General features: G+C 39.5%; 1 protein-coding gene across 2 annotated transcripts in view; it reads left to right on the forward strand.

Moving 5' to 3' along the window:
* The window catches only part of nkain2 (sodium/potassium transporting ATPase interacting 2), a 107,760-nt gene that overhangs the window by 75,356 nt on the left and 9,752 nt on the right, over positions 1–22,652 (forward strand). For both annotated transcript variants that reach the window (XM_087852130.1, XM_006793088.2), the window contains one exon: positions 15,269–15,329. In XM_087852130.1, coding sequence (XP_087708256.1) covers positions 15,269–15,329 — 61 coding nt within the window. The remainder of the gene's footprint in view (positions 1–15,268; positions 15,330–22,652) is intronic.

Genomic DNA, 22,652 nt, shown 5'->3' on the forward strand with positions numbered 1-22,652 from the left:
ATAATAACATCGTTCTTTTATTTGACTAAAAAGAAAAAAAAAATCCCAGTTATTTAAATGTGTGTCTATCTCTGCATTAGTTTACATGTGCAGGTAAGTATTAACATATGCGGCAATTACATCCTAGGCTTTGTACTTTTTTTGTCTGTGTATGGATATGTGATACGGTGCTTTTAAAATTGCAATTATTCAAATTATATTCGGCTATAAGTTGAACGTATTCTAAAGTGTACCACAGCCATGACAGCTCCTTTGTCTGCTGCAGCGGGTTGGACCTTTTTAGTACCTGTTTTAGACTAAAATGAGTCTCCATTAAGTTAATAACTCATACCCTCATTAACATAGAATAGGCTGGATAAGCTGCTTTAGAAACTGTTCCTCTATCTCTGTTTTCTGCCTGTCTCTCTGTTTTATTTCATTTTTGCAAACGTGATAGTTTTCCTCTCTGTTTCTCTCTGCCCTCAGTATTTCTTCCCCTCCTGCACTGTCAAACTGTGATAATTAGGAGGATCAGAAGAGAGAACATACAGAGAGAAGTAAAAAGCGAGAATGAGGGAGGCCTGCCACTTCTCATATCAGTTTCCTCTGTACTGTAGCTCTGTTTGTACACATACATTCAAATAAGGAAGTGCGCACAATAAACAAGTCAGAGCTTTAATGCCACGGTCGTGCATCATTACGCCAACAAAGAACAGGGAAAAGGTTTCGGAAGCGAGTGACTCTCCGTCTTTTCGATTTCATTCTGCATCTCGCTCTCTTGCAGTGCATGAGTGTCCCCTTCTCATGCCTACTCTGTGTCTCTCTGACAATCGATAGTGGTGCTTATAGTGTGGCTGAGTGCCAAGCCGCCGCACAGCTGTACCACTGTCTCACTGTAATTGGTGTGTTGAAACACTGTCATGCTCCATGAGCACAAACTCAACAGTCTGACAGGTTCACCAGGCGACCGCCAGCCTTGTTTAGTGTAATTGACTAAGTGTGGGTTAGAGTTTGCTTGAGTTACACCGTAAACTAAATGACTGGTCGTTATCAGGTTGATTGTCTGAATAACCGATGCTTGGCACATAATCCAGCATTGGTCTGTTGGTGTCCTTAAAGCTTCGTATTTATTGTAACTTCCTTTTCTGGCACAAAGGCTTTCTAACATGTGACTAACTTTGTGAAAAAGGTGTCTTATAATCGAACTATATTGTTTTGCAAAAATCTAAATGGGACTAAACTATGGGCCGGATTTATGTATGCATTGCACTTGTGCAAACTGGGTTTTGACGTTAAAGAAAATTACTGTTATAAAAGAATCATCTGTATTTTAAAAAAAAAGGAGCGCAAGGTTACATGTAAGAGATTTTTCAGACTGACTCTGTTGGATTTCTAGGAGCTCCTTTCTCAAGGGGCAAATTATAAAGCAGAGAATATTTAAATCAAGCACGCAAACTGAAACATTTGCAATGTGCAGTTTACTGCTAATTCTGCTGATATTTAACAATGAGAACGATTGTTTTTTAATATCGTAATTAACCGACTGCTTCTGTGTTTAAAAAACAGTACAACTTTCTTAAATATCTCGTAAAACTGAGCCACACCTATGAGTGTTACTTAGGAACTGCCTTCACTCCCTGTTTAATAAATCTGGCCTTATATAGACAAACGTACTGAGCAACGTACACATTACACCTAGTGGAGCTGCTACACTGCAGAAAGCCAGGGCATGAAGCTCTCAGTGCAGTTTCTAGGCTGATGTTAATGTCAGGGGAGCGTTGAAGGTTTTTATTTTTGTAACTTTACATTGTCATTGTCTTGTCAAGTTTGAACTTTCCATAGAGTTCTAGTAAATGTAATACTTTTAATAGGGTTTGTGTCTTTTTTATCACATTTCCAAACCCAAGCAACAAGAGGAAAGAGTTTATGAATATTTTTCTGTCATTTCAGCGGTAGAATGACCTAGCTAGAGCTGATTAGGTCTGCTAGTGATCAAAAAAACTCCTAACACAAGCAAAAAAAAAAACCACAAAATAACTTTTTGTGTATGTCTTAGAACAGAGGTCCCCAACCCCCGGGCCACGGACCGGTACCGGTTCGTGAGCCATTTGGTACCAGGCCACGAGAGTTAAGGCTTTATGGTTTTCAGGGTTTTTATCGTTAACTTGGTTCCCCTGGGTCTTTTCCCGTGTTGTAGTTGGGTGTCTTATTTTGAAAGAAATATTTATGCGTTACCATAGCAACCAGAGAGCAGAGAGGAGAACGTTACTCTCAATGTTGTTGGCGCATTTCAGGAGGACGCCGCTAATAAAGTTACGCAATTACACAGTGAATTCGCGTTTATTTTTATATTTACAAAATACCACAGTTTTTGCCTTGGTCGTATCATTTTATTTTGTTGTGTTTATCCGCCACACCTTAAAAGCCAGTCTGTGAAAATAGTGTCTGTCATTAAACCGGACCGTGGCGCAAAAAAGGTTAGGGACCGCTGTCTTAGAAAATTAAGTAAAATGAGTTAAACCATCATATTTGATTTTTTTATTATTATTTTTGTAACTTTACATGGTCTGATGTGGTTCCTTTTCAGTAATACCACTGAGAGTTGACTGTTGAATACCTGGGGGGAGAGATTTTACAAACGTATTTATTGCAGTGATGGCAATCTGTTACAATACCGCACTTGCATTCAGTGAGTATATGGTATTGGGACTGAAAACACTCCAATTAGAAGATTAGGAGGTGGAATCTAGTACTTACTTCATATAGTGTATTTTTGATCAATATGAAAATAATAGGCAATTAATTCTAGAAATAATGACGTGAAAGACATTTTGTTTGATATAGAAAAACATACCCCAGTCTCCTGGGTTAAAGTCTTGTCTTTAAACCATATCCGCCATCCAAGGTGGATTATATACTACTTTCTTACTGCTAATAAACAAATTGTTATTGAGTATCATTATGATCTTTTTCCTTGATGTTTATGGCATCTCAAGCTCCCATAACATTAAAGAGTCCTTAACGAAAGGCAAGAGCATGAGCCAAAAGTTCAGAAAGAGTTGAATTACATTTGTAAACTCACCTGTTTTGAAATGTCCTACTTTATGACACATTATTTAAGTGGCAAAGCATGTTTGAAAGGTGATAATGATTGGGGGTGTGCATGGATGACTGGATGACATTCGGCTTAAAAAGAGCTCAGAGGACCTCATTAAAGAAAACACCGAAAAATGAACATGAACAGGTTAATCTCATTATTTGCTCTTGTCAAGTTTGAACTTACACACCACAGGTGATTGGATCCTGGAGCAACGTTAATGGTGCTGGATCAATACTAACAGGTAATATCTGACAACTTGACAAAAAGGGGTAATGCTTGTGTTTTCAAGAATTAAAGGCTCTCATGTTTCGATGGTGGGGGGAATCTAAATGTAGACAAGTCTGGACAGTGTGAGGAAGACAAATAGCCACTGAGGCGTTGCAGCTGTCAGGTTCTTCAACACTGCATGTTTTTGTTTGTCTGGGTGGTTAGTTGGGTGTGTGATGGACTAGTTTGCTTTTCTAAGTGTCTCGCAGCAGTTGGATTTTCGTCTCCAGTTTACCGACTTCATGTGATGTAACAACTGTGACCGCAAATCTATTTTAGTTTTTTTTCCCTACAACAGATGAGAATATTTGTCTCATAAGAAAACAACTTGTTCCACAGTCAGTCTCGTTGGGCTTTGTCCCATGGTTCATTTATTTCATAAAGTGTATATGATAAATCGTTAATTGGTTTGCTGCCTGCCTTTTACAGTGAATTACTGTGTTAATTTCGAAGAGTGGACTAATTAGTTTTCTAAACTTTCAATTTCTTTACAGTTTGTTCCACAGAGTGAATATCAGCTGTACTGACGTAGAGCATAAAAGGCTTCTCCGGGGAGAACTGGAGCGTGCTCAGTGAAATGTAGGCCTTCAATCCCAGACGATAGCACAGTGGGGAAATGCACGAGCGTTACTTCTTTAATTACGTTTTTTTTCCCCCCTCAACGCTATTGTACATCCTAATAGCACAAACAAAGTGATAATTATATTAAACAACATTATCTAAGAGGCTGTCTGCTGGCTCCGTGGTCTAAAGTGCATGCCTGCAAGTAATTTCAGTGATTAGCATAACTTCATCTAAAGTGGAGATACTAATCAGTGAAATCACCTACTGTTGTTTTTTGTTTTCTTTCTCTGATTGGGAGGAATGGCTGCATATAGCCTGGTCCCCACACACAGCTGAGTAACCCTGTCTCTGAGACATAATCGACTGATGAAAATTACCATTAGCTATGTCGGCTTGTTTGCATGTTACAACTCTGCACAGAGAATATGCTTAAATTAGGAGCACTTAAAACCAGGGAATTGATTTTATCTTTATTCTTCACTTTGAGAAAGACACTGGGCATTTATTATTATTATGATGGACTAAAATACTGCTTTGTTAACCGTGTCCAACATGTAATAAATAAATACAGTGGGGCAAAAAAGTATTTAGTCAGCCACCGATTGTGCAAGTTCCCCCACTTAAAATGATGACAGAGGTCAGTAATTTGCACCAGAGGTACACTTCAACTGTGAGAGACAGAATGTGAAAAAAAAATCCATGAATTCACATGGTAGGATTTGTAAAGAATTTATTCGTAAATCAGGGTGGAAAATAAGTATTTGGTCAATAACAAAAAATACTACTCAATACTTTGTAACATAACCTTTGTTGGCAATAACAGAGGTCAAACGTTTACTATAGGTCTTTACCAGGTTTGCACACACAGTAGCTGGTATTTTGGCCCATTCCTCCATGCAGATCTTCTCAAGAGCAGTGATGTTTTGGGGCTGTCGCCGAGCAACACGGACTTTCAACTCCCGCCACAGATTTTCTATGGGGTTGAGGTCTGGAGACTGGCTAGGCCACTCCAGGACTTTCAAATGCTTCTTACGGAGCCACTCCTTTGTTGCCCGGGCGGTGTGTTTTGGATCATTGTCATGTTGGAAGACCCAGCCTCGTTTCATCTTCAAAGTTCTCACTGATGGAAGGAGGTTTTGGCTCAAAATCTCACGATACTTGGCCCCATTCATTCTGTCCTTAACACGGATCAGTCGTCCTGTCCCCTTGGCAGAAAAACAGCCCCATAGCATGATGTTTCCACCCCCATGCTTCGCAGTAGGTATGGTGTTCTTGGGATGCAACTCAGTATTCTTCTTCCTCCAAACACGACGAGTTGAGTTTATACCAAAAAGTTCTACTTTGGTTTCATCTGACCACATGACATTCTCCCAATCCTCTGTTGTATCATCCATGTGCTCTCTGGCAAACTTCAGACGGGCCTGGACATGCACTGGCTTCAGCAGCGGAACACGTCTGGCACTGCGGGATTTGATTCCCTGCCGTTGTAGTGTGTTACTGATGGTGACCTTTGTTACTTTGGTCCCAGCTCTCTGCAGGTCATTCACCAGGTCCCCCCGTGTGGTTCTGGGATCTTTGCTCACCGTTCTCATGATCATTTTGACCCCACGGGATGAGATCTTGCGTGGAGCCCCAGATCGAGGGAGATTATCAGTGGTCTTGTATGTCTTCCATTTTCTGATGATTGCTCCCACAGTTGATTTTTTCACACCAAGCTGCTTGCCTATTGTAGATTCACTCTTCCCAGTCTGGTGCAGGTCTACAATTCTTTTCCTGGTGTCCTTCGAAAGCTCTTTGGTCTTGGCCATGGCGGAGTTTGGAGTCTGACTGGTTGAGGCTGTGGACAGGTGTCTTTTATACAGATGATGAGGTCAAACAGGTGCCATTCATACAGGTAACGAGTGGGGGACAGAAAAGCTTCTTGCAGAAGACGTTACAGGTCTGTGAGAGCCAGGGATTTTCCTTGTTTGAGGTGACCAAATACTTATTTTCCACCCTGATTTACGAATAAATTCTTTACAAACCCTACCATGTGAATTCATAGATTTTTTTTTCACATTCTGTCTCTCACAGTTGAAGTGTACCTCTGGTGCAAATTACTGACCTCTGTCATCATTTTAAGTGGGGGAACTTGCACAATCGGTGGCTGACTAAATACTTTTTTGCCCCACTGTACATATCAGAATTTATATTAACTGAATTGGCATTTATGAGTAACGTAATAAATGACACAGAAAAACAGATTTAAAAAAAGTTATTTATCCTGTTTATTTATTAGACAATTTAGAGCAGGGATGTCAAACATGTTTTAGAATTTGGGCCACATACAGCCCCAGTTTGAGTTCAAGTGGGGTGGACGAGTGAAACTCCCCTTTCTGTCATTGTAAAGAAGTTTAACTCTTTACTCCTTAACTAGACATTTAGTCCTCACATATCTTCATTTAAGAAAAAAATTGAACAATTTCAACAGTATGTCTCAATTTTTTCATAATAAAGAAATGCTTCTGCAGTAAATGAAAGAAATTTGTCAGCCCAAGTCTTTGGGGGTAAATTGTAGGGAATAAATATGTGAAATTACAGAAAAAAATCTGGTAACTAATTGCTGAGACTGTCCTGTAATCATAAAAAAGAAAGTTTATCTGTGGACCCACTGTAAATTCTGAAAAAAATTCTATAGCACAAGACAAGAACTTTTCTCTCACTGAATTGTTTATTGGTTACCTAATTACACAGCATTATCATTCCCAACGCGTAACAAACCGGCGATTTGTCACACCCGTAGGCGTCACATAGTAACGCGAAAGGTACCCTTCCACATCCTTATGAAACGCTCTCTGTTGTCAGTTGAATCCAATAGAAGGCTGCTCGCAGCGGTAAGACACACTTAGAGCAGAAGCTCCGGCCGTCTATTCCAGCCCTAATCCTAACCTTAACCATCACCTTAACCCTATCACATAGTGTTTACCAAAGTAATTCAGGATCTGAAAGTGAACAGATTTAACGTTCATAATGCTTTGTTAGGTTGATTTTCGTGTCACATGTAAAACACATGTATAGATTTATTCCAACCCGCTCTCATGCCTATCGACAATTTGTCACAGTCGCCTGTATGTTACGCGTTGGGATGAGAACGTGTTGGTTTAGTGTGAATGACCATGGTTGAGGTCTTTATCAGTAGGCAAAGCTGTACAACCTGTACAAACCTGTATAACCTGTATAAATAATGTTAAAAGTCTAAAATTTATGCCCGCCTTCACATTGTTCAAAGCCATTCAGTGGGCCGGACTGGAGCTATTGCTGGGCTGATTCTGGCCCCCGCACCTTATGTTTGATACCCCTGATTTAGAGAGCTGAACCAGTATGTCTACTGAATATCAGATTGGTACAGCACTGCTTTTAGGATAACACTGCGCAATATCAACAGTCAGTTAAATATTTTGTGCTCCCAATAGTTCCCGAGTGCTGCGCTTGGCAGGTCCATGGCATGGTACCCAAAAAAGCTCTGTGAAAATGGACTGTAACTAGTAGTTTCAGAATGATCTATCAGACAGCTGTAGAGTTTTTCTCAGCCTACATCTTGTGAAAGTAATCCTTTGAATTACAGGTTATTTTAAGGTGGAGATTATGTGACATCATTGTCAGTGGGATCAAACACAATGACATGTTAGGGTCAAGCTGTATTCACGGGTCGTACTGCACGTTTCTTATAAGAACAACAAACTATAATCCTAAAAAACATATTGGAAATTGTGAAAACATAATGCAGAAATAGAAACAGAGTTACTAGAGCCAAATACCAGTAGGAAATCTGGCAAATAATGTGAATGTGAAAATTAGATGGTCTCTAAAAGCTCTAAGAAAAGGCCTTGTCGCTATCCATGCACCATGTTGTGCATGAAAGTTTTTAGAAGTTTCTCATCTGACATCATGCACGGATTGTTCCAGAGTCAGCCTGTTTGCTTGGAACCGGATTTACTTGATCCTACATTGTCACCATGATGTCACCCTGCTGTAGTGGCAGCACAAAGTCCCATGACCGACAGAAATAATACCAAAATGGCAGCTTGTCTAGGGAGTAAATGGTGATTGTAGAATCACAGTTGGTAGTTACGTGTCTGCAAAAGTCCAGTAAGCATTGATGTCATTTTGGGCAATGTTTGTCTTTTTAGGTGCCTTGCCGAATAGTATTGGCGAACATGTTCCTCCAGGATGCCCTGTCTCTCACACAGTGCAGCAGCTCATTTGCTTTCTTCATCCAGTCTTTCATTCCGTCAGTGATGGTTTCTTTCCTTCCACCTCTGCTTCTTTCCCCTTCTTTCCTCCACCCTTTACAAAATATATTATTATATTGCATTCCTGCTCTTATCATAATGTGTCCAAAGAATCCTCCTTGTTTCAATGTGAACTTCTGACACAGTGTTCTTTTGGTCTTGTATGTATGATATTGTCATCCTTCTCCTGATGAACCACATCTCTGTTTTCTTGATGGTGTCTCTTTTTTTTTTTGGTTTTTGTTTTGTTTAAAACAATCAAAGTATTGATTAAAGCTGTAAATTTTCACTCCTGCTCTTGGTGACAAAATATAATACACCGCACCCTCTCCACACCCTCAACTCCCCCAGCGTTTGTTTAAGTTTTAGAGGACATCATCAGCACGTAAATAGATTTAATCCAATGGATGCGACATCTTCGTCACAACACAATTTATCTTCAGTACAATTCCACAGACAGCTGTAATGGATTCGCTCATTGGAGATGAATCCATTTCTCATCAAAGAGCAATACATCCACAACACAAGGCAAGATTAGCAGACAAATAGACAACAGCTCTATCGTTAAGATTCAGAATGAACACTGTGAATGTTATGAGAATAAAGCAACAGTGAATGAGAGGGGTAATTGGTGGTGCTGGTCATGTATTAACCTGCGGATTTACTCAGCTGGTTTAAGATCAACTTAAAAAGCACTGTGCTTCATTCAAAATGTTAACTCCTCTTCATTTCTGTTGTAGAACTGACTGCGTCACTGGGAGACTCACTTATGCATGCACGTCCATGGCATCTGTCCTTGCTTTTCTAACAGGTCTCATCCCGTGATGGTATCAGTGAATTATTGCTCTCAGGCCATGCAGAACGTAGAGTTTCCATCCTTACCGAACACCAGCTGCTTGACATTCAACTAATTTCTCCCTGCGCTCCGTTCAAAACTTCCAGGTGTTATCAGAATCACTGCTAAGGGAACATTTTGAGCATCATGATTGTAGAAAAGTATGATGATTCACTTATCTTCCTTTTGTCTAATGGGGTTTCTTTGCCTAAGTAGCACACAGCGGCAATGGAAGTAATTTTAGCAATGTGGCCAATGTTCCTGAGGATTTTGGCCTGTTGAAAGAAAAACAAAGACCTGGTAAAAGTTCAGATATCCTGACACTGCACTGCCACTGACATTTACTTTTCCTTTGGCGCCACTAGAGGTTGATATTTGTGGTTTTCCATATCATTTCTCAACCCAGCTCACAGAACCTCTCATATAGCTGTAGACTCTTAGTGCAAGATTTATTAAGCAAGAGCCCGGAAAAAGTGCAGATGGAAGTGGAAAGTTCTTTGGGTGATCCACTACCATCTATGATCACAGATGGAGCTAGTTTATTCAAGTGATAACAACCAAAATCTAGCAGGAGTTTCTTCAATTAGCAGATTGTAAAGCAGACAGACCAACTAATAACACTTGCACAGCTTGCTACTTATAATCTGACAGACTCAGCTAAGTGTTTGCTTAGGTTTTTGCTTGTGAACAGCATGAATAGAGTGGTGGACAAAATCCTCCATCAGGGGTGTTTTGACTCCTTCTCTGGATAATTTCTGATATCTTAAATTTCAGGATTTATACGTAGAAAATCTGCTTCACTGCAAACAATTTAGCCATTTAAAAGGAACAAATATGCAGATATGGCTCTAAACATTTGAGCTACGAGCTGCCCTTAAACTGTTATTATGCACTTATAACCACTACCACAATGATGTCAAGAGAAAATTAGGTAAGACATGATTTTTTTTTTCTGTATCAAATAATGGTGCAATTAGCTGGAAATTGCCAACCGCAAACCTTGATATTCATGTTGTATGACTTTTCTTTCTCTTCTTTCCATGAAAGAGGAACTCATGAACGGGAATCTACAAATACATGTGGAGCTCACTGCATGTCTTTATTAAATATCATTAGTAAATCTTACATCCTATTATTTTGTACTTTGGGTTTATTTGCAGATTAGTAGTATTGACAACTTCACACTTAACAATCACACCTGTGGGTAGCTGAGTCCAGGCCTTGCCAGATAATGGCATTTACCATCGCAACACCCCATTTCATTCTTACTTCATTTAATAAATTAATTGAATCATTGTTATAAATGCCAAATGGGAGCCGTAAAACAAATACACCAAGAAGAAGAGTTGAGATTGAAAGCATGCACGTGCATGTGTATCAGCCACTCACAGACACTGCGAAACTAGGAGGTGTAACTGCAGTGCAGGAAGGCCACTTTGCCATCGTTATCATTGCAAACATTTGTTCAGAACACTCTGTTCAAGCTCCGAAGGGGAGAAATGTTGCAGTCAACTACATCGAAGCGGGAAGAACATGCATATCTCTCAATTTATCACCCATACCATTACTTTTCTCTACCTTGGAATAATGCCACTAGGTTTTACGGACTTACTGTTGCATAACTAACTACATTTGCAGTGTTTACCATGGCAACAGGCATTCGATAAACGGTATGTTTAAGAAATGGGATAAACTCCTGCCTCCTGGGATTGCATGTGCCCTTGTGCTCATAAAACCTAATAAGAATAAAGGGCGTCTGCTCTGAGCGAGGTACACGGTGCTGTGCGGTGAAATGGTGAAGCTGTACAAGTTATTGCTTGTCAGGCTGATCAGGGGCAGGGATCCTGTCTGACTTGATGCTGAAGTGGTGCTTTTTCCATTTCCACTCGTCACACTGAACATCGCTCAGTAACTAGGAAACCTAAATCCACAGACAAAATGAAAAAAAAAGGAGCCAGAGTCTGTCTGAGAAACCTGAGGGTATAGCTCACTAAAAGGCAGAAAGCATGTACTGTGGAGAAGCTAAAACACCGTATTTCTTTCTTTTTACAATCCCTGATAAAAAAAAAGAGTAGATTTTAGAGAGGCCTAGTTTCTGAGAAGTAAAGATGGGCAAGGTTTTACCAATCTGCAAAAAAATGTGTCTATCAATTGTTGAACACTTTCAGAGTAATGTTCCTTGACATAAAATAAATATGTGAAATATTTAACCATATACAGTACATAATATTATCAAAAGATTTTAGAGAATCTGGAGAAATCTCTGCGCGCAAGAGACAAGGCTTAAAATCAGTAATGGATTTCTGTGATCCTCAGGCCCTAATGGAAGTTGCTATCGCTTGTAACTCACGAGTAAAGCCTGTATCTCTGATGGTATGGTGATGCATTAGTGCCTATAGATACATATGGACAGGCACCATCAATGCTGAAAGATATAAACAGGTTTTAAAGCAGGAAATGCTCCCATCCAGTACTAAACAGTATACTGCAGCTAGTCCAACAGCATGGCTCTGCAGTAGAGTCCGGGTGCTGAACTGGTCGGCCCGCGATTCACTAAGCCCAGCAACTACTCTTATCAGTTCCCAGATGGTTACAGACTGTCAAAAAGAGGTGATGCTACAAACTGCTAAACATGGCCCTGTCCCAACGTTTTGGAGACATGTTTAAAATGACTTCTTTTTTTCCTTAAAATGCTACATTTTCACAGCTCAAACATTTGATGTGATTTCTATTCTTGTTTGTGAATAACATAGGTGTTTATGAGAGTTGCAAATCATGCCATTCGGTTTTGATTTATACACACACCTGCTTTGTAATTGTCTGTGAGTTGTATCTTACACTGACAAAGTGTTTCTAGTTGGTTGAATCTGAAAATTCTTATAACTCCTTTTTTTTTAAATAGAAAGAAGAAATAACACAGCACACAGCTAAGATATTTGCACTTTCAACATTTGGAAAAGGTGAAATACTTTGTTTAGTGAAATAAACCCTACTTAAAATTAAAGTCTTAAAAGTAAATTAAGTTCAACTTTAACTATAGGCACTGAATAACCTGTCACTTAAAGAGAAGGTGCTGAATAATCTGTTGTGAGAGAAGAATTGAAATCATCAGAATGTGTTTAATCACAAACAGGAGATATCTCAGTTCAAACCCCAGTGATGAAGGCAGTTGAAACCGATATCTGTGTATGGAATTAACGTTGTAATTTAAAACTTGAGAGTGGTTGTAAAACTTTTTTTCTCTTGGTAACAATACAATAATAATAATAATGTATTGCATTTATATAGCGCTTTTCGGGGCACTCAACAATTCCACTATTCATTCACACACTGGTGGAGGCAGCTACAGTTGTAGCCACAGCTGCCCTGGGGCAGACTGACAGAAGCGAGGCTGCCATATCGCGCCATTAGCCCCTCTGGCCATCACCAGTAGGTGAAGTGTCTTGCCCAAGGACACAACGACCGAGACTGTCCGAGCCGGGGTTCGAACCGGCAACCTTCCAGTTACAAGACGAACTGCCAACTCTTTGAGCCACGATCGCCCATCGAATACAAGAAACTTGAATGCTGCAACCTTGAATGTGTGAGTGAGTGGGGGTGAAATACTGCTGACTAGAAAATGAAAAGACAAAATTGTCTTCAAGGAGAATGGCAGTGACATGATCCTTCTAGAAAGAGAGATGTGGATGGCTGTCGGCACATTTTAATCAGTTCAGTTCATTTTTATTTCAAACATGTCAAACATGAGGCTTCACAATCATTACAATATAATATTCCATTATTTGTTTGAAAAGGAGTAGGTAGAAGTATTTACTTATTTGTCCCTACCCCCTCAAGTTTTACCTCTCATTCAAAAAAAAATTTTATTATTTTTTTTTTTAGTCTTAAATTAAACAAACAACATATGAAACAAAAGTAAAACAAAACAAAACATACATAAATCAAAAACAAGAAATTAGCAAGCCCCACCACGGTATAGTTTCTTTCATATGAAAAATACAGAAGGTGTATATTTGCAGATACACAAATTATGGAAAAACAAACAACCAAACAAAACAAAACAAAAAAAATAAAAAAAATAAAAAAAAAAATCAAAATCTTAGTCAAAACTAAAAATGTGGTTTGGAAGTGTTTGGCCCTGCAAAACCTAAAATATCAAATATGCTATTTTCCAGGGTTCATGAGCAGGATAGTCCAAATATAACTGCAGGGATCAAACATAGACACACCCAGAACTCCAGCAATAAACAAGATAAGGAACACACATGCTTACAGCCCCATAGCTTATATTGGTGAACCCCAGCTATCTTATTTGGATTTCTTGACTTCAGGACGAGATATAATCAGACTTCTTGTAAACAGGATATTATGTTTATATGCAACACCAAAAACGGAATGCTTGAGTTTCGCAAATATTAACAGGATATTGATGTGCAGAGCAACATACTCCGTCACAGCTGATCAGAATGTTCCCTATCGCGGGGCGGGCACGGCTCTCCGCACCCTGTTCAGTCGCGCTAACACAACTGCACCCAAAAGTCATTTTCAGAGCCAATGAGCCTGCAGAAGAAGACAGAACAAGCTCCCGATCATTGGCGGAAAACTCCCTAAACTCTTCATAGTCTTTTAAGCAACATTTTGACTTTGCAATGCAAAAAGTCTGCTTCAAGTGAATACTAATATATAAATTATTTCAAGCTGGATTGGCGGCAGACAGGAGACGCAACCCGAGGTCGAGGTCATCCTAATGTTTGAAATGATGCTGTCAGTAGTACCGACAGCTGCGATGTTGTAGGACGTAAACTTATCAGCATCTTTGACCAGTGGATATTTCTCATGGCATATCTGCTGCACAAAGCACATTTGTTTTCTCATCAGTTTTGATCCCCCCGCTGATACCGGCAGCAGTTTCCTCCTCCTGTATGTGGCTTAGCTTTAAGTAAATTCATCTACCGCGCAGCGACACGCTGTATTCCTGACTCGTTTCCTTGTGTGAGGCAGGGGAGACAGCGAGAACAAGGTGGAAGGAAATGGGATGTATAATGGCAAGAGAAAAAGGAAGAGAAGCTGGAAGGAATAGTCAGAGTGTGAGAAACGGAGGGGAGCTTTGGGAGCTGAACATTATTTAGAGTAAATGAGGTCAGGACCTTGAGATATACACTGAATCTCAAATGTAGCTCCTCACATTTGCAGCTAGGTGAGTGTTTATGCGCTTGTGTGTGTGTGTGGGCATCCGTCCATGTAGTCAATAGAATACCAACCAGGTCAATGTCATTTTCCCAACACTTAAAGCCATATTTCAGCAATAAGTCCTCTTTATTCAGGGTAATAGGTTAAATGAATGCGTCATACAAACACACGTGTATTTTACCTCATCCCACGTTTTATCTCTTCCCTCCATCCTCTTCTCCTCCTCTGTCATCGCGGGGTAATAAGGTCACTAAAATCCCGACCTTACATCGACTGCACCTTCCCGCATCTTTGCTCCAATCGGCCACCTCCTATCGGTCTCCTAGGAAACAGACAGCCAATGGGAAAGCAGATCAGATAGCAAAAGGTGTTTTGCTGGTGTGGATTGCTGTACCACAGTCTAAACATAACCCACACAGACACACACATGTTTAATGTAAGCTTCTCTCTGTAACAATCACAGCACAGAGCTGCAGCATCCTTTTTTGATTGTTTGGCCCTCATTATTTCCAGGTATGTGAATGGCTTCAAACGGACATGACATGATGAGATGGAAGACTGCGAGGTTCACCTCTGGTTGTACGCTTACAAAGCCCTACCCCACAGCGGTGGTGTACGGTTTTCATTCTGATGATAATCACAAATGTAGCATTATCTGCCTTGACTTTGTAAGCTAGAGTCATTGCTTGTGACCGAGGCAATAGACGGCACATGTTTACCCACAGCATGACAATGTAGAGCAACAGTTGTGACACATTGGTGTTTTCTGTTAATAGATTGTGCATTAAAACAGCGTCTGTAGAGCTCTAAAACCATGAAAATTTGGGATAACCTTGTGGTTGTCATTGAAAATATGTTTTTGCACACACACACACACACACAGTGCTCTATTTTGGAGCAAAATACCACAGTGCTGTTCTGCTCCACTTCCACCAACACCTGTTTTCTCTGTCTGTTCCAACTATTTGTTCACCCTCACATGTTTTCCGCTTTCTCTCTGTGTTGCACAAAAGAGTAATTTTCCTCTGTTTTTTGTCATTTTTCCTTTGTCTTTGTCTCTAGTTGGTGGGGTTTATCTACGCCTGTTACGTGGTCAAGCTTATTTCTGAAGAGGAGGATAGCTGTAAGTACACAGTCACACACCTGCAGTCACATGGTCATACACGAAAAATACCTTGAAAGCAAAATTATGTTTTTGTTTTTTGAAACTTAAATAATCCTCTATTTAAATGAGTACTTTCATCTCCTTTTAAGCGTGTGTGAGGAATAAATGATTACATATGGGGAGTTACATTGAGATCCACAAGCAAAATTTATAATTGATTCACATAAAAATATGCGACTTCTGAAATATCAATCTTATCAACATTCATTAAATACCTGCAGAATCGCATCTGCGGGATCCATATGAGTAGAGGGAGTTGCAAGTATTTACAGGAGTTGCACAGCAGCTGTGACTTTATTAAATATTTCAAACTATTAATTAGCTCTAACATGGAGACAGGATTAGTGAGATTCTACCATCAGATTTAATTCTCTGCTTCAGACAGGTGAGCTGTCTCACTCAGAGTTTATAAACACCAGTCGTACCATTTGTCACAAAGCACACATCCTCAGGTTTGAGCACTGAGCCAACTTCGGAGGTATTTTTAGTTTACTGTTTGTAAAATTCATAAATTTTCACAAAACAGAAGTAAACCAAAGTCCACGATACAAAACAATAAAATACAGGCAGCACAGAGAAAAACACAGTGAAACAGGCAGGTATGGAAACAGAATGACATGACGAGGTTTAATTGAAAGACAGGGAAACGTCACAGGAACACACTGAAGGTTACTGAGTGGAGTGGAAACAGCTGGGGAACAAGAAACAGGTGAAACTATTCAAAGATAATGAGACAGGAAGTAGACTAACCTAGAATTGAGACACAGAAGTCAGGAGAGTATCAAAATGAAAAAAGAAAGTGATTATACACAGAGACAAAACCCTAAGACACACTTGACACAGAAGTATATAAGGAAAAGGGCTAGAAAAATAACAAGTATACAGAATAACCTCAAGCCAGAAAACAAATGTAAATGCATGGGAACTGAAACAAAGTACTTAAAGCTACAAATACAAAGGAGCATGACAATCGAAAAATATATATATTGTTGCGAAATCAGTTTCACCCCGGTTCTTTTATTCGTCGAAACTTCCAGAGACGGCACCGGAACTCAGTAGTCATTTTCACAAAACTTTTATTCATCTTTATTCATCTTCATTTAAGCATGCACTTCTAGAAGGGAAGACGAGGCCGGTGTGTCCCTCTGCAAAATCTTCACCCCTTTGTTAATTACAGCCAGCTTTATAGAGGCGTCCCCATCATAAAACCCCCCTACGGTGTGCTGCAAACGCTGTGTCTGTGTCTATGTGAGTGCTCGTGTGTGACTGTGTACGCATACCTGCATGTATGTGTGTGCACGTGAGTGAGTGTGCGTGACAGTTAAAACACTGTGGGTGTAGGTGACTCCCTAGAGGTCATAAAACCCATCTCCCTTCCAGACCACAGTTGTCCAGTTACAAATGTTGAGACCTTTCACAGTTCAACTGGGGGAGGGGTCTCCTACAATCTACTCCTAAGTTCATGACACAGTCAGGCCTTTATTACATTGAGGGCAGTGTCAGTATGTCTACAATAATTCTACATTCTATGTTAACACATTTCTAAACTCTAAAATAAGCTAAACATTTCTACAATATATAAATTATCAAAGAATTGAATGTCAACAGATACTCAAAACTCTGGGTCCACAACCAAGGATGTTGACATGATGAGAAAAAATTGCAGTTTTTTTGTTCTGTCCAATGATTTAATCTGTTCTGAATTTTTTTGTTTGTTTGTTTGAAAAGATTTTTTTTTAAAACTGCAGCCATTTAAACTAAGGATTTTAATTGTTTCTCTGGCTGCTTTTAGCGTGTGTTGAAAGGTTGACAAACCGGCTGTTCGTGGTTACAGTTGCTAAGCTCTGACTAAACTCTGTTTGGCAAGGTTCAGTGAGTGGTTGATTTCTAATATACTGGGTCAGGCTTCTAAAATAAATTCAATCTGTCGCCCTCTCACTACACTCCTCCTGTCCATCTTGTTTATTCTCTTAATAAAAAAAAAGCAGAAGGTTTGAATGGAGCCATTGTCTCGTTGAGGGTCGTTACCACTACTTTACCGACACAAATGCACAGTGAAACTTGTAGCCCACAGACTTAACAGCCGGGCTCATTCATTTTACAGCAACATGCAGAGAAAGAGATGTGAAAGAACGTGTGGAGGATGAAGATAGCTGAGCACATTTCTGCTAGATCAAAGTTGCTTTTCATTCATACTGCAGGTCTCTCCCTCATGCTTCCCACTTTCAACCACCATCACCAAGCAACAGTCATGGAGGGGAAAATGTGTGAAGAGAAAGGGAACTGAAAGATGTTCATCAGTCAATTCACAAAGTATTTGTCTTTATTGAGGCTTTTATTGATACATCAATTCATTAATACAACCATGCTGATTTGGAATTGGGCTGGTTTTCCAGAGGTGACACTGACTACTATATAGTAAGCGTTTTATGTAAGATGTGAGTCTAAATAGTTGCCTTTGCATGTGGTGCAGAAGATGAAAATGTGGCACATCAACATGTTAATTCAGTTTTTGTTGCTTTTAAAATGCAGTGTGCATCCTTGTGCATTTACTTGAATGAGCCCATTTACCTGAGGCCATCAGTTAAGTTATTCCGTTAAAGTAGACGCAGCCGTTTTTCCCAAAGATCAATACCGTGGCATGTCTTATTCAACAGGGAACCATGGAGGCTGTTTGTTAACGCATAAATATTGATGGGTAATAAATGCAGACTAGATCAGTGGAAATAGTTTGAAGCCTCGAGACTAGACACATTTTTTCTGCTTTCCTTCCTGCCCTGAGCAGATTGGGAGTTGAGATTGAAGGGGGCAAATTTATCCCGTCTGTTATAAAAGTGTGGGTCGGTACCGGGACAGGACGACCTCTATGTTAAACGAGGTCACAGCGAAAAGGGAAATCATCATAGTGTAAAAATTAAAGAACAGCTGAGAGTAATGTAATGTTACATTTATGAGACTTTAAAGGAAAATAATTGAGTTTCAGGGGTTGTTTTTGAGAGGGTTTTTTTTTAATACTGCATTTTAATAAGCTCAGTGATGACAGTAAACCTAAAATGCCACTTTGCCTTCATCTCCATGTCTAAATAATTGATGTGCAACATTTAGTATTTGCCCTTTTGTTAACTGCGTTTTGGCCGTTGGCTTTCGATACTGCACATTCCTCCTGATGCTGCACCCCGAGAGAGAGTTTGACAGAACTAAGCAGCAGACTTTGATGAGAGAAATGTGTTTGTGCCAAAAACAAACATTCTTAGTTTTTAAGGTAACAAATCCAGTCCCTGGAAAAAGTTTAAATAACATTTACTCATCCATGAGTCATGTAGTCCTGTCTGAGCACATGCAATAGCTTTATTTTTTTCACATTTTAGTGCCTGTTCTTACTTTTAATTGGTTTGAGCTGATAGGGCTCAGCTAAAAGATGTCAGAGTTCACAGTATTTTCATGCACTAACAGAGACTAAGAGAAAGATGTCACCGAGAGACTCTTGAATAGAAATCTGAGAAAATTCTGTAGTGGCAAGGATGGTAATTATCCCACCCTTACCTCAAAAGAACAACAGTTAAACCAGGAAACCTGAGAGTCAGTTGTGTTGTTGTCATAAATTTTCACAGTAATTTCTGCTATGTTGTGGCAGGCTTATGTACTCTGTCTACATGGCATTAGCCAATAATGGTGGGAGGCAAGCCCCCTAATAGCCTACAACATCAACAAAATGGCAGTAATTTATAGGATGGTGGAAAGTTCAAGACAGATACAAAAAGAAAGATTGCTTTCCCTTTAATTGATGTCTCTTTGAGATTTCACAGGCCAAGCACTGCTTGCCTTGCAGAACGCCAATGATCTATACATTGTATACATGCAGGATCTCTTCCCATTTATCTAAACAGGATGTTCAGAATAACTGCATTAGCAAGAAGGCTGACAAGTGGCAGGACTTTTTTGGACGGTTATTTCATGTTAACAAGACAAAGTCCCTAAATAGATAAACATGAGACATAAAAACTGCATGGATAGAATCAAAAGAGAAATCTATTAAAAGTTCTTAAAACGTTTGGTGTCTTTGCCCCAAAATACGTTTTTTCTGAGCTTCTGTTCCCCTGCTGATTACACATGTACTACCTGAACATCATTATAATTTCATTTACAGTTGAGTCTCTCACCACATCAGTACTCAGGAATGAAGACCATTCTAAATAATGTCACAGTAACCTAAGAAAGATATATCTCTATAATTGTATATATTAAGGAATAATATCTTCTACCAAACTGTCGAAACTGTCATGAACCATTATAAATGATTCTGAACTGCATGGTGATGGCAATTGCATCATTGAATTTTTTTATTATTTAGCTGTTGATTGGCCTTTTGGTAGCAAAGATGGGAAGTCTTTGGGTAACTGAATAGTCCTTTATATATTTCTAGACAGGATTCATTGAGTGCCATATTTCCTCTCCTTTAATGGCTCTGTTGACATTAACAGCATAATGAAAAAAACTCATCAATCAACACATGATGAGTGTAGTGGGGCCCTTTTCATTACTTATTTATTCATGAACATTTCACAGAAGATAGAAAAGCTATAATTTGAAACCATGTTGTGAGGGACTTTAACAAATCTGGGCAAATTTCACCTCCACATATTAACAGCTGACCCATACATTCATCCATTTTCTAGATCAATTATGATATTAAAGGTGATGGGAGCTGGAGCCTATTATAGCGTACACTGAGAAGGAGGCACAACGTTGTCTATGAAATTGTTAATGCATGTTGACAAATGCATTCGCACTCACGTTCACACCAACAGGCAATTTAGAGCTTTCAGTCTATCGAAATTGCATGTCTTTGGACTGTGGGAGCAAACGGGCACAGAGGAAATTCCTGCAGACATGAGGAAAACCTTCAAACTGCACACAGATGAGAGATAATAAACTGCATGGAAGATTTTAATACTTCTCAAGGGGGAAATGCTATCAGAAAGAATCAGGATTCAAATTAAAGTCTCAGCCCCTCTGTTAAAGTAGGGATAGGCAACATGTTTTGAAAACCATAAAAACCTTTCAGGATGTTGTAATTCAAGCTCTCTTTTTTTTTTAGTCAATCACAAGTCCTTGGGGGTACATTGTGGTGAAACAATAATTATCTGACTTTGAACTGGAAAAGCTGGGCTTGAACTCCAGATAAAGCATTGATAAATCCATCCGATTTAATATATAAAACACAATGATAGTGATGCTAAGCAGTGAGTCCCAAATTTTGGCTGTGGAAAGTGGTACACAATGATCCGTCCTGGGTGAATAAACAATAAGGGAGCTTGGTGGAAATGCGCCTTGGGTGAAGAAGTGAAAACTCACTTAGGACCAATAATAATTTGAGTTGCTGAGAAAGCTCATTACCTTGATAATTATTCTGTGCTTGCCTGAGCATATGTGTATGAGTGTAGGTGTGTGCGCATGTGTATTAATCAAGATAGTGTTATCTGTCTCAGAGCTACTCGCATTCGTACACACAAACGACACGCAGTTATGAATGAACACTTTAACATAGCAACAGCAACTTTTTATTTAACGGTCATCATAGAAATGTTTGACCAGTAATAAATGTAAAGAAATATAAAGTTTTGCAACATTATTGAGAGAGTTGCTGATGTGCTTACACTCTTACTGGACAGTCTTGAGCCTTATGAATAACAAATCTGAATTTTTAAATTGGGTAGCTACAGCTTGACAGGCAGCACGCTGACAAGCTCAGAGGCTCCATTTTCTCTAGTGTTCAAAGGGTCGAGCATGGCAGAAACTCTGCTGAGGCTATTTGACTGCAGCATGAATCAGCAGGAAACCCTTACGGTTTACACCAGGCCATTCCCCCACAAAAGGATCCACACAAAGGAGGAAAGCTTCATGCACCAACAGAGGCTCTGTCTTGTCTTTCTGAACAGTCACAATCAGCTGAATGACCAGAAACTGTTCCATCTGCTTTTCTGTGGTGTGTTAGGCTGATATTCAGATTTCTCATGCAAGCAATGTGAAAAAATAAAGGACAACTTGTTTTACAACTAATTAAGACTAAAGATTAAGATTTTAAGTGAAATAAACAATCAAGAAAAGTATGTCATGCCAAATTCCTAAAATACTAAATAGCTTTTAATAATAATCACAGTGTTAGATTTTCATATTCTTTACTGATAATGTAGAGTATGGTTGTCTTTAAAGTTAAATTTTAAATGTCTCAGTGTTGCAAGACCTATATTAAATGATTTTAATTTAACGTGAAGATTTAGTTATGTGCACAAATATTTCAACTTTTTTTTGTTAAATAAAGGCAATTACAGTCCGGTTGTTAAGTCCAGCATCATTATCCATTTCCGTATTGAAATGTTCCTCAACTTCCAAAAACAAGCAGAGTTGCCATTGATCATTAAAGCAGCAGTCTAAATTCTTTCAAGTCCAATAATGATCAGTGTCTTTTGCAGCTGATATTGTAATAAATCTCGAGGCATGAAAATCAGGATTCATAGAGCCAAGACGATAGCACCAAGTTAGCTGGCTAGTTAACATCTTTTTGCCACTTGTCTTTCTTCTCACATCCAGCTGGTCACAAGCAAAATAAAGATGTAAAACTAAGTTTTAGAGGGTTACTGAAGTTAGTTAAGCTGACCGAAAATTATTCGCTAGCTTCAGAGCTAGCGAATATTAAAACCACTGAGCCCCATCCAACACTTTGTTTCCAACACTGTGTTGCGTCCCCACGAAGAGGTCTAGGGTCGTGAGTGTGGGGACCGGTAACAAATGGGTCCAGAATGGAATGAAAAGGAAACCAGACAGGTGTTCAGTATATAATATAGTTTTATTACAAATAATCTGAACTGACAGAGCCGGCAAAGCCGTTTTACCAATAACACTAGAGAAAGTTCGCAAGAACAAAGGACACAACAACCAAACAGGCACTTCCGGGGGCCCACAAGCCCACCCTGTCACTAGCAGCAGCAAGTTCCACTGCTGCTGCTTCTGCTGCTGTTGAGGCCCACAAGTCCACACTACTCACATGAAGCAGCTACTCTCCCCACTGCTCCCACAACTCCACGCCAAAGGCATGACAATCACACAGTAGGACCTCTTTCGACACCTAGAACACAATGAAGAAACACCAGAGACATCACCACCATCACGCAGTTCTTCCTTTATAACCTCAGAGAGGTGATTGCTGACTGGGCCCAGGTGGTAAACTAGGCCAATGAAAACCAGCTGTGTCCTGGGGAGAGAGAAGAGTGAGAAAGACAA

This window comes from Neolamprologus brichardi, chromosome 15, assembly GCF_056152115.1.
Source record: "Neolamprologus brichardi isolate AB-2024 chromosome 15, ASM5615211v1, whole genome shotgun sequence".
Taxonomy (NCBI): domain Eukaryota; kingdom Metazoa; phylum Chordata; class Actinopteri; order Cichliformes; family Cichlidae; genus Neolamprologus; species Neolamprologus brichardi.